The 12,081-nt window shown below is 47.9% G+C and overlaps 1 protein-coding gene across 2 annotated transcripts in view; it reads right to left on the bottom strand.

Annotated features, from left to right (window-relative positions):
* Srgap1 (SLIT-ROBO Rho GTPase activating protein 1) overlaps positions 1–12,081 on the bottom strand; it is a 273,611-nt gene that overhangs the window by 63,541 nt on the left and 197,989 nt on the right. For both annotated transcript variants that reach the window (XM_038314549.1, XM_038314550.1), the window contains exons 7-8: positions 4,681–4,902; positions 2,311–2,412 (exon numbers count right to left, since the gene is read on the bottom strand). In XM_038314549.1, coding sequence (XP_038170477.1) covers positions 2,311–2,412; positions 4,681–4,902 — 324 coding nt within the window. The remainder of the gene's footprint in view (positions 1–2,310; positions 2,413–4,680; positions 4,903–12,081) is intronic.

The raw sequence follows: 12,081 nt of genomic DNA, 5'->3' as shown, positions 1-12,081 counted from the left end.
GGTCTGTGTGTGTGTGTGTGTGTGTGTGTGTGTGTGTATGCCCAGGGCACCCACAACAGACCACTGGGTCCCTGGAGTTGCAGGCAGTGTTAATCCACCCAGCATGGATATCAGAATGAACTGGGATTCCCTGGAAGAGCAATGAGAGCTCCTAACAGCTCAGTCATCTCTCCAGGCCACAAGCATCCCATGAGATGAAAGCGGAGCAGGATACTTAAGGGACTTGTGAGAATCTGCTTTATTCTTTATTTTTCCAATTTTAACTATTTATTTACTTATCATTTATCTGTTTGTGTGCTTATTTATTTATTTTGCTGAGTATACATGCAAGGGTGTGTGCAGGTGCCCATGGAGGTGCCAGAAGAAGGTGCCGGATTCTGGAGCTGGCATTACTGGCACTTGTGACCCCCTCCCCCATGTGGGTGCTGGGATCTGAACTCTGGTTCCCATGGCAGCACAAGAAGTCCTCCATCACCACTTAGCAAACTGCTCAGCCCCCCTTATTCTCTAGCGTCCTTCCTTCCTTCCTTCCTTCCTTCCTTCCTTCCTTCCTTCCTTTCTTCTTTCTTTCCTCCCCTTCCCCCCTCCCCCCCTCTCTCTTTCTTTCTTAGGGCTAACAAATCCCAAGCTGGCCTTGGACTTCTGATCCTCTTGCCTCGTCTCCTGAGTGCAGGGGTTCCAGTCTTGAGTCACCCCATGTCATCCGTCTGGCACTGGAGAGTGGTGTGCAAGCGAACACTGCACCCGTGAGCTACACTCCTGCTCCAGAGATCGGCTCTGTTGGTCTGAGTTTGTTCTTGGTAGCCCACATTCTACACTCCAGAAGTTATCTGTTTCTGGATAATGTCTCTCGGGGCTATCAATCACAGGACAGCATCCAGTCTGGCCAATTAGAGTTCCATTTCCTGGATGCAATGGTTGGCCCTGACTAAAGCCCAGGCATTGCAGAGCTAATCTTCCGTCACTGGGTGAGGAAGCTGCTGACATGGGACGACATGGCAAGCAGCAGGACCCTGGAGCTCTGGAGCTATACCCTACACCTTACCAGCACCCCCATATCGCAAACCCAAAAATGTCAGAGGCCAATTCTGGGTTCCTATAAATCACCGTTGAGAGTCTTGAATAACAAAAACCTTCTGTGCTTCCTATCTTTACATTAGGAGAGTATGAGCCTGATACAGTCGATGGAAAAACGAGCCTCTGAATTGCACAATTGTGCTCCAGCCCCATGATATACTGACAATTCACATTTTATAGTCTATACTTTTAAATATGTCAGCAAATTATCATTTTTTGATCCCAATTCAAGCACTATTTCAAAAATGATTTTTTTTGCACTTTTTACAACCAATGCCACATTTAGCACCAAAAATTTAGGAACCATGGAAAGACATAAGCAGGGGGTGGGGGGATTTCTAATTTTAGAAAATAAGATAAAATTAACTTGCATTTTACATATGACTATATTTTTGGACATATGCAGTGAATTAGATAATTCAGGGAGCTGTTCTCAAGATGAAGTGTAGCTTAAGAAGATGAACTAACTTTACAGCCACATGAAGCCAACTGTGGTAAAGTGTTTATTTACAGAGGCATCAGAACCCTTGCACTGACTGCTGTGAAGAGTCTGTGGGAGCCCTGATAGTGAAGGGCACGGTGAGGAGACCTTCAGAATGACAGTGATGTTGAGGCCATGTGAGTGTCTTCCAGCTTAGGTGTTAGTTCAGACCCCAGTGGGTCAGGGAGCACCTCACCTCCTCCCAGGGAGCACCTCACCTCCTCCCAGGGAGCACCTCACCTCCTCCCAGGGAGCACCCTCACCTCCTCCCAGGGAGCATCCTCACCTCCGCCCAGGGAGCATGCTCACCTCTTCCCAGGGAGCACCCTCACCTCTTCTCAGGGAGCACCCTCACCTCCTCCCAGGGAGCACCTTACCTCCTCCCAGGGAGCACCCTCACCTCTTCCCAGGGAGAACCCTCACCTCCTCCCAGGGACCATGCTAACCTCCCAGAAAGCACACTCACCTCTTTCTCCCAGGGAGCACCTTCACCTCCGCCCAGGGAGCATGCTCACCTCCTCCCAGGGAGCACCCTCACCTCTTTCTCCCAAAGAGCACCCTCATCTCCTCCCAGGGAGCACTTTCACCTCCTCCCAGGGAGCACCTTCCCTCATCTCCTTCCAGGGAGCACCTTCACCTCCTCCCAGGGAGCACCCTCACCTCTTTCTCCCAGGGAGCACCCTCATCTCCTCCCAGGGAGCACCCTCTCCCAGGGAGTATCCTCACTTCTTCCTCCCAGGGAGCACACTCACCTCCTCATTCTCGATCTTGAGTGTGGCCAGCCGGGACTGCAGCTGCTGGTTCCGGAGCATGAGCTCTGCCTGGACTGGCTGCTGGGCGCTGACCTGACACACCTGACACAGAAGCAGGAAGCACAGTTATGACAGGCACCAGCAGCAGCCTCAAAAGCATGGTATCATTTGTCGGGTGTGGGTGTGAATGTGTGTCTGTGCATGCAGGTGCTTGCTTGTTTGTGCGTACACGGAGGCCAGCAGTCAACTTTGGGGTGTCTTCATCTATTGCTTTCCAGGGTGTTTGAGATGGTCTCTCAAAACCTAGAGTGTAAACATGTCAGCTAGATTGACCGGCTTGCTGGGAAGCCAGTGGGACCTATCTGTCTTTGTCCACCCACCCCGTTTCACCCTTGGCCTTGGGGTACAGGTCTGTGAGGCCTGACTTTTTATCTGGGTTCTGGGGATGGCTGCCCATCGAACCCACAGGTCTCATACTTAAACGCCACATATAGGAGTCGTAGGAACACTCTTATTCCAACTTTTCCGGTCAGAACGTTACTTTTCTGAGACAGTTTATTATTCGGTACCCCGGGCTGGCCTTAAACTTACAATCTTTCCATTTCTGCTTCCTGGGTGCTGGGACAGGCATAGACCACCATCCCTTTCAACAGCCACCGTAAAGCGCCGCTTTTGAATAGCTTTAGACTTGGGTAGTGAACAGCTATGGTCTGACAATCTCGGGGAAGGCAATGGTGCAGAAGCTCTGCCCTGAGAACATCAGGGCCTGGGACCGAGCGCCAGTGCTGGCAGCCTACGGAATCCTAACCACCACAGGGCAGAGGGCAGAGGGTGGTCTAGGTGGACTGCAAGGGCAGAAGGGAGGGTCAGGGAGGTCACAGAGCTTGTTGGCTAGGGCGTGGGCTCTGCAGCCAGGAAGCTGTGCCTGTATGCCCGCCCTGCCTTCTACCAGTGCGATTTCAATTTCCTGCTCTACAAGAAGGGACGATGAGACTCCCAATCCTGGGGCTGCTGCAAGACTGAAGTGATTCAATGTATACGGATACAGAACGTTCGGAAAAGTGCCTTTTTAAAAGAAGTATCTTTCAGCCGGGCGGTGGTGGCGCATGCCTTTAATCCCAGCACTCGGGAGGCAGAGGCAGGCGGATCTCTGTGAGTTCAAGGCCAGCCTGGTCTACAAGAGCTAGTTCCAGGACAGGCTCTAAAAAAGCTGCAGAGAAACCCTGTCTCGAAAAACAAAAAACAAAAAAAAAAAAAAAAAAAGTATCTTTCAATCATGGCTACTAGCCAGCATCAGTTAAATCATATGACTCACCACAGACGTCACAAGGTAAATTATCTTTGGTATTGGAAGGAGATATTTTGGGCAAGATTTCAGTGATGGATTTGGTCAAAATGAAAGCATCATTAAGATTGCACATGAAACAAACACTTCCTGAAAATGAAAACCCTCCTGGCCACAGAAATTGTCTTGGCTGATGAAGGATTCTTCTCATGGGGCAACAAAACATTAGAGGTTACTGCTCACTAGCAGAGCCGGCCATTAAGAAAGGGAACCGGCCCACCCCATTAACAGTAAGGAAACTCTTCTGACTGAAGCCTGTCTGTGACTTTTACCATTCCATGTTAGTATATCCATAATAGAAAACAAAAACAGCAACTATTTGACTTTGGAAAGACAGTGGCTTTCTTTCTTTCTTTCTTTCTTTCTTTCTTTCTTTCTTTCTTTCTTTCTTTCTTCTTTTTAAAAAAATCAGGATAGAAGCTTACATTCATAAACAGAATACATGGCAGGGGCTGGAGAGATGGCTCGGCGACTGAAGCGTATGCCACTCTAGCGGAGGACCCAGGTTTGGTTCCCAGCACCCACAGCTCTTGGTAACTTCAGCTCTAAGGGATCTGACGTCCTCTTCTTACTTCTGTGGGTGTTGCCCTCAGGTGCACACTACACACACACACACACACAGACATACACACATGCACACACATATACACACACACATACACAGAGACATACACACACGCACACACACGCATATACACACATATACACACACACCACACATGCAAGCACACACATATACACACATGTACGTATGCACACGCGCGCACACACACACACACACACACACACACACACACAGCCAACTACATCTTAAAACCCTTTCAAGGCAGCTCAGTGTGGTAGCTTATATACAGCCTCAGCAGCTGGGAGATGGAGGATCAAGAGTTCAGGGCTAGCCAAGGCTACAGTGTGAGTCTGAGGCTATCCTGGCCTATATGAGGCGCTGTCTCAAAAGGAGAATACGTGACGTAACAAATGACACACGAAGAGACAACTGGCTCTTACAAAAACAGTCAGTTACTGACCTCATCACCCATATGAGACTGGAACTCAAACTTCATTGGTGGGCAGAAGGCAGCAGGGTACATCTCCATGAATCTCTGCTTGTCACTCCTTGGCTCTAAATTGTCAACAGCATTTTCAATAATGTCCAAGCCTTCGTGTCTGGAGGTTTCAAGGTTGTACTCTGCCGAGAGGTACGTTCTGAGGGCTCTGTTCAGACTTGCATGGTAGCCAAGATCACAGCACTTGAGAATACACAAGAACACAGATGGAAATGTTAGTTCAAAACCAATTAAAGACCCAAATGTGTGGCCTACGAGCATGAGACTCAGAAGATCATGACATAGCATCAGGCACGGGTTTCTTGGCTATGACATCAAATGCCCATGAGCAACCAAAGAAAAATTAATCTCAGTTACATTCATCGTTCATGCCTTTCAAGATTTAAAAGACACTATAAAATTGGAGGGACAAACCAGAGTGAGAAAAATGTTTGTAAAGGAACGTGAGTCTAAATATATAAAGAACTCCCGCAACTCAACAATTCAAATTGTCCAAGCGGAAGAAAGGCGGGGTCTCTGAATAGAGACCAGGAAGGTGGAAGAGAAATGGTCAATAAGGATATCTGAAGATGCTGGCGAACGCTGGTTATGGGGGAAACAGAGAAAAAGATAGAGGAGACTGGCGATGGCTTGCAATTATTAGCTCTTGTTGCTCTCCCAAAGGGCCTGGGTTTGATTCAGGGCACACAAGTGGTGGCTCACAACCATTTGTTAACGCCAGTCCCAGGGGATCTGATGCCCTCTTCTGGCCTCTGTGGGTACTGCATACACATGGTATACAGACATACATAAGGGCAAAACCACCCATATACATAAAACAAAAATAAATAAATCTTTTTAAAAAAAAAAAGAGGAGCTAACTCACACACATCAGCATGGAGATTCAGAATGGTAGATGCCAGCATGTGCTGGAATAAACAGGAACCCTAACACACTGTTGGCGGGAGAGGGAAGTCGTAAGTCTCTTTGTTAACAGTTTCTCAAAAGGTTAAACACACTGCTGTTCCAAAACTCTGGGCTAGGGAGGTGGCTCAGTGGATAGCCATATTTGTCCGCATATGCAGAGGGACCCGACTTCACCCCCTGGCACATGTGAAAACCAGAGGGTAGCTGTGCACGCCTGTAACCCTTGCACTATGAGTGTGTAGAGACAGAACACTTGGCAAGGGTCAGCTAGCTCTGCATTCTGAAGAGACCCTGGGTCAAAGGAATTGAGTGGAGAGTGACAGGTAAGGTCTTCCTGTGACTTCTACATGCATCTACAACACACACGTATGCACACACACATGCTCACAAGTCAGCAATTTCTCCCGAGGTACAGATGCCAGAAAAATGAAAATCACTTGCGCCTGAGTATTTACAGTAGCTTTGATACAACAACCCGAAACAATGTAAATGTCTACTACTCAGTGAAGAGATAACAGATTCTCATAATATACCAACTGGAAACAGTGTAAATGTCTACTACTCAGTGAAGAGACAGATTCTCATAATATAACAACCCAAAACAATGTAAATGTCTACTATTCAGTGAAGAGATAAAAATTCTCATAATATAACAACCGAAACAGTGTAGATGTTTACTACTCAGTGAAGAGATAAATAAATTCTCATAACAACCAAAACAGTGTAAATGTCTACTACTCAGTGAAGAGATAGACTGTCATAATATAACAACCCGAAACAGTGTAAATGTCTACTACTCAGTGAAGAGATAGATTGTCATACACTGGAGTAGTATTTAGCCATGGAAAGGAACAATATAAAAAAAGTTTCAAAAAGAAAAAGGAAAAGAACAAAATATAAATCCATGTTACAACACGAATGAACTTTAAAAATCTTTTGCTCCGTAAGTGACGTCAGTCACAAAGAACTATGCATGGTATGGACTCCTTTGTACGCAGCGAAGGACAGAGACAGCTAGAGACAGAAGATACACTGGCGGCTGCCCAGTGCTGGGGGACAGAGGAACTGGAGGGGGTGACTGCTGAGGGGTGCAGGAGATCTTTTAGTGGTAATAAAAATGTTCTAGAATTGATTGTAGTGACGGGTACACAGCTCTCTGAATGTGCTAAATGCCAGCAGTAGGCCATGTGTGAGCGGAGTGGCATGCATTACACATAATAAAGCTTTCAAAAACTGTCATGGCAGAACCCGAGACTTGAAAGGAAACAATGAAGAATAGTATCCAAGTTTCATTCACTCAGTGCTGGGGCTGATACAGCAATTTATTCAAATCCTTCTAGGAGACAAAAAATGCTAAGTGGGAATCCAGATTTGCATATTTTATTGACGACTTGAGACTAATCAGCATTGTAGAAGGGAACAGGCTTGAGTCTGTCAAAACATTCAGAAATGCTTCCCTTTAAATCCCAGCAGAAAACTCTTAAATAAGCAATGGTAGCTAACGTCCTTTTATTACAGGCAGAACATATTCCTCGGAACTAAAGAGTGTTGAGAGGGCTGGAGAGGTGGCTCAGTGGTTAGGAGCATCTACTGTTTGCGCAGAGGATTGGGGTTCAAGTCCCTGCATCTATGTGGGTGGTTCACACCCGCCTCCAACTTCAGCTCCCGGGGAATTCCGTGCCCCAGGCCTCCACGGGCACCTGCACGCATATGCACACCCCACACAGATGCAGAAACATAATTAAAAGTAAAAGTCATTTTTTTAAGGAAAGAGCTTTGAGGTACCCCCGCCCCTGAGTCTTTACCACCTTTATTCTGTACCGTTGTTCAACCTTCATGCATCTTAAGCAAATGCAATTGAAAAGAACTATGGAAGCCTGGAGGTGAGCCGGCAGTTACTGACAACAGAATGCGATGCAAAAAAAAAAAAAAAAAAAAAAAAAAGGATAAATTCCTTAAAGAGGAAACTCATAGTTTTAAATAGACAAAACCAGGCCATCTCCATGTTGCTCTAATGAAGTCAATCAACTCAGCTTGATTCAGTTCAAATCATTAATCGGCCAGGTGCCAGGGACTATGCTGGGCTCCAGGCACAGTGAGGCCGGGACACAGTGAAACAGTTCCATCCTCAAGGAACCGGAACGGAAGCTGTTCATTAGTTTGCTGCTAAGATAGCAGGATGGGAGCATACGGGAAGCAGCCCTGTCTGGCACCGGCAGCAGCTCCTCCAGGCTACGGAGATCAACCAGCCTTTGCAAAGGGGCATACCACATGCACTTAGGAATGCCAAATGCCAGGCTGGAGGCAGAGCCCAGTGGCACCCAAGGCCCTAGGTGTGCTTCCCTGGGACTGCATCCCAAATTCTGTCTCTCCACTTTCGATTTCCATATTGTGAAAATGGGGGCTTTAAAACAAAGCTACTGTGACATCCTGCTACTCAAAATGTGATCAGCAGTAATAGCTCCACGAGGGGCTTGTTAGAAGTGCAGAATATTGGGCCTGCGATATGACTCAGCAGGTATGGGGGCTTGCTGCCAAGCCTGAAGATCTGAGTTTGATCCCCTGGACCCTCACACAGCGCAAGGACAGAACCGATTTCCATGGGCTAGTCTCTGACCTCCACACGCTTGCTATGGCCTGTGCTCCCACACACATCCGTACAAAATCACATAGAAAACATACTTAGAAACCCTTTAAAAAAATGCAGGCTATTTGGTCCCGCCCCCTGACTTATTAATTTGGAATCTGAAATTTAAGAAGGCTGCATAGTTGAATGATTAAAACACTGGCCACACTCTCCCCCCCCCCCAGCAGTCCAGTGACAGGGTCATGTGACCCTGCCCTTGGTGGGGGTGCTGCTTCCCCAACCTGAGGAGAGGATTTGATTAAACGTGCCTTACAAAATCAGAAACAGCTATGATATCACAATGGCAAACACGACAATGGTGAAATTCAGCAATTAGTTCACTACCGCTCGTCTGCAGCGAAGTCAGCTGCGCCCAAAGACAGAGAGAAGGATTCATTTCGGTTAACTTGGAAATTCTAGTCTCAAATGGATAAAGACTTCTTTCATTCCGTTTGCTTCTCTCGATCCATAATGGCTCCCTACAGTTTTGCATACATCAAAGGGATGGAAAAAAAAATCATTCTACCTTTCACTAACATCTTATTTTATAAAGACACGGGTTTGCAAAGGAAATGGGCCTCATTTCTCTAATAGGAACTAGTGCTTAAAGAGTCCACGGTTCAAAAAGAAGACAGATTCTTCTACCTGATTATAAGGAAGCAAGAAGACCTGCTGTTTTATTTTGTAAGTATTGATCCGGGTGGGAGAGTTAATAAAACAAGCGGGAATAGAAGGAAGCAATGGAGAACGGCTTTTTATTTCTTATACAACCTGCATTCCTTAAAACAAGGGGAAGGATGAATGGTGGAAGGGAGAGGAGAAGGAAGGAAGGGAGAAGGAAGGGAGGAAGGGAAGGATGGAGGGGGTAGAAGGTAGACTGGGAGAAGGAAGGGAGGAAGGGAAGGATGGAGGGGGTAGAAGGTAGACTGGGAGAAGGAAGGGAGGAAGGGAGGATGGAGGGGGTAGAAGGGAGACTGGGAGAAGGAAGGGAGGAAGGGAAGGATGGAGGGGGTAGAAGGTAGACTGGGAGAAGGAAGGGAGGAAGGGAAGGATGGAGGGGGTAGAAGGTAGACTGGGAGAAGGAAGGGAGGAAGGGAAGGATGGAGGGGGTAGAAGGTAGACTGGGAGAAGGAAGGGAGGAAGGGAGAAAAAGAAAGAGGGGGAAAAGAGGGAGGGGGGCCCAAAGAACTCTAACCCCCAATTGACTTGGTGTTTTGAAGAACACCTATTAAGTTTCTATGATTCCCCGACTTGACCAGTTCACTGCACAAAATGGCTAAAGTACCCAGTGTGTTTCCTATCTCCAGTGTAGCCGCGTGGATTCTGTCCGTGTGAGACTTGGTTTCGTCATGGTTTCCTAAGGGGCTGGTGGAGCAGCCATGAGGCTTAGCTGCCATGAGGCACTTCTGGCTTGCCTTCCAATGTCCAGGAGGCTTTTGATGGGCAGCTGTCTTCTCCGACCCCCATAGTGCTCATCTGTTTGAAAGTCACTTAGTTGGCATGGTTTTATTATGCCTGTTATGTAGTATTTCCGAATTCTAGGTTTCTCAAGCATCTTGAACATAGAAAAAAAAGAAACAGGAAAAAAAAAAGCTCTTTGAGGTCCCCTGAGAGCAAGCCCAGCCATAGAAGTCTCCTTTTTTCTAGACTAGAACTTGAAATGACATTGGCTATATTAGGGCTGAAGATATTTGGTTAAAGAAGGTCTCGAGTAATTCTGTGGGGCTTATGAAATATTAATGAGATCTGAAAGGCGTCCGCACAAAGAGCCTGTGGTAGCCCAAGTGCATTTAATGATGGAAATACCCAGGAAACCAATAAACTATTTCATTCAAACAAATCACTGTTATTCTGGCAGATGAAGAAAGAACTCTAGATGGGTACATAAAATTGTCAACCAAAAATTGAGAGAAGGAAAGACTGTTGGAATCAAAAGTGTGCATTAAATAAAAATTCCAAGAACTGCCAAGGTGAAGCCTCCTAGGTGTTAGTCCAACCAAAGCAGGATGACTTCCTCAGCCCAAAGGCTTGCCACGAATATCAGACCTGAGAGAGACCCAAGCACTGAGGATAGTGACAAGTGCAATCACTTCGTATTGTCCCAGGCACTGACAGCCAGCTGAAGCTTCCAGGGTGACATTATACCAGGTATGAAGTGTACCCCAGCTCCTCAGAAAACCTGTCCCTCCCTTCCTCTCTGTACCCACTTAGCACAGACTCCATGAAACCAGGAGTCCAGAATGGAAAGAAACCTGACATTCCTGTTTCCCCAAGTTAGAGCCGATGACATCCTTGGAAAACAAAGGGGATGACATCAAGCTCCAACCTGGTGACTCTGGCAGCCATGGGTCCTGAGCAGGAAACAAGGGTTCCCTGTTTTCTGCAGAAGGGCCTCCCTCCACTCCTGTGCCTCCCTCCCTCACTCCTGTGCTCCCCTCCCTCACTCCTGTGCTCCCCTCCCTCACTCCTGCACTCCTCCCCCCACTCCCTTCACACCTTACTCCCCACACCCTCCATTCCCCTCCCTCCACTCTAGTGCTCCCCTCCCTCCACTCCGGTGCTCCCCTCCCTCACTCCTGTGCTCCCCTCCCTCACTCCTGTGCTCCCCTCCCTCACTCCTGTGCTCCCCTCCCTCACTCCTGCACTCCTCCCCCCACTCCCTTCACACCTTACTCCCCACACCCTCCATTCCCCTCCCTCCACTCCTGTGCTCCCCTCCCCCACTCCTGCACTCCCCTCCCTCACTCCTGTGCTCCCCTCCCTCACTCCTGCACTCCCCTCCCTCACTCCTGCGCCCCCCTCCCTCACTCCTGTGCCCCCCTCCCTCACTCCTGTGCCCCCCTCCCTCACTCCTGTACTCCCCTCCTTCCACTCCCCTCCCTCACTCCTGCACTCCTCCCCCCCCCCCAACTCCCTTCACACCTTACTCCCCACACCCTCCACTCCCCTCCCTCCACTCCGGTGCTCCCCTCCCTCCACTCCTGTGCTCCCCTCCCCCACTCCTGCACTCCCCTCCCCTACTCCCTTCACTCCTGTATTCTGGCCTCTGCCTGAGAGATGCAGTGGTCTTTTTCACCTGATTCGTTCCTACCTCCGGATTTCATTTCTAAGGAAGCACAGTTAACTTTATTAAGATTCCCTACAGACCCACATGTGAGCACTGTGGTAGGGAAACAGAGAAGAGCAGCAATCCACACCCTAGGGTGGGCACAGGCTCCCCAGGAGAGCAGCTGACTGCAGGTGTGATAGGCACCTTTGACTGTCACCTCTGCCATGGATATTGGATAAAGACTTTTCCTATGCTTTATTTTGAGTCTTTTTGAAAAGTAGGCCAAGCCAAGGACGCCAGGATTCTAAAAAAAGCAGTTTTCATCTACCCACGAGTGGCTTCCAGAGGACTGAAGGAGGTGAGTCCAGGGCTCTTGTATTACTTGTCAGGTGAAGAGAGTGGCCTGCCCTCTGCTATTTTCTTCTCTGTTTATCACTCTAACCCAGAAACCATACGTGGATTTTTGTGAGAAATAAGCGTAGCACCAAGCCAGACACCTGAATTCCCACAAGCACATTTTACACACCCATTTTCACGTCGGGGTTTCTGAGCATCCACAGAAAGCTGGCAATTCAATTCCTGTTGTTACTTTACCAACTGTAGCTAAACACTTAATAAAAAAGGAAGTTTGGAGTTTTCCCCTTAAAAGGAGAAGGTCCCAACCAAGGGTACATCTCTGTAACAGGAATGGATACAAAGCAGGAAGCGGGATCAATGTTGCTGCTTGATAGGTCTGGCTAATGAACAGCTTCATAATCACCCATTGCCTGATGCGTCTCCC

The sequence above is a fragment of the Arvicola amphibius genome, chromosome 17, assembly GCF_903992535.2.
Source record: "Arvicola amphibius chromosome 17, mArvAmp1.2, whole genome shotgun sequence".
In the NCBI taxonomy this organism is placed as follows: Eukaryota; Metazoa; Chordata; class Mammalia; order Rodentia; family Cricetidae; genus Arvicola; species Arvicola amphibius.
This window is presented reverse-complemented; position numbering and strand designations above follow the sequence as displayed.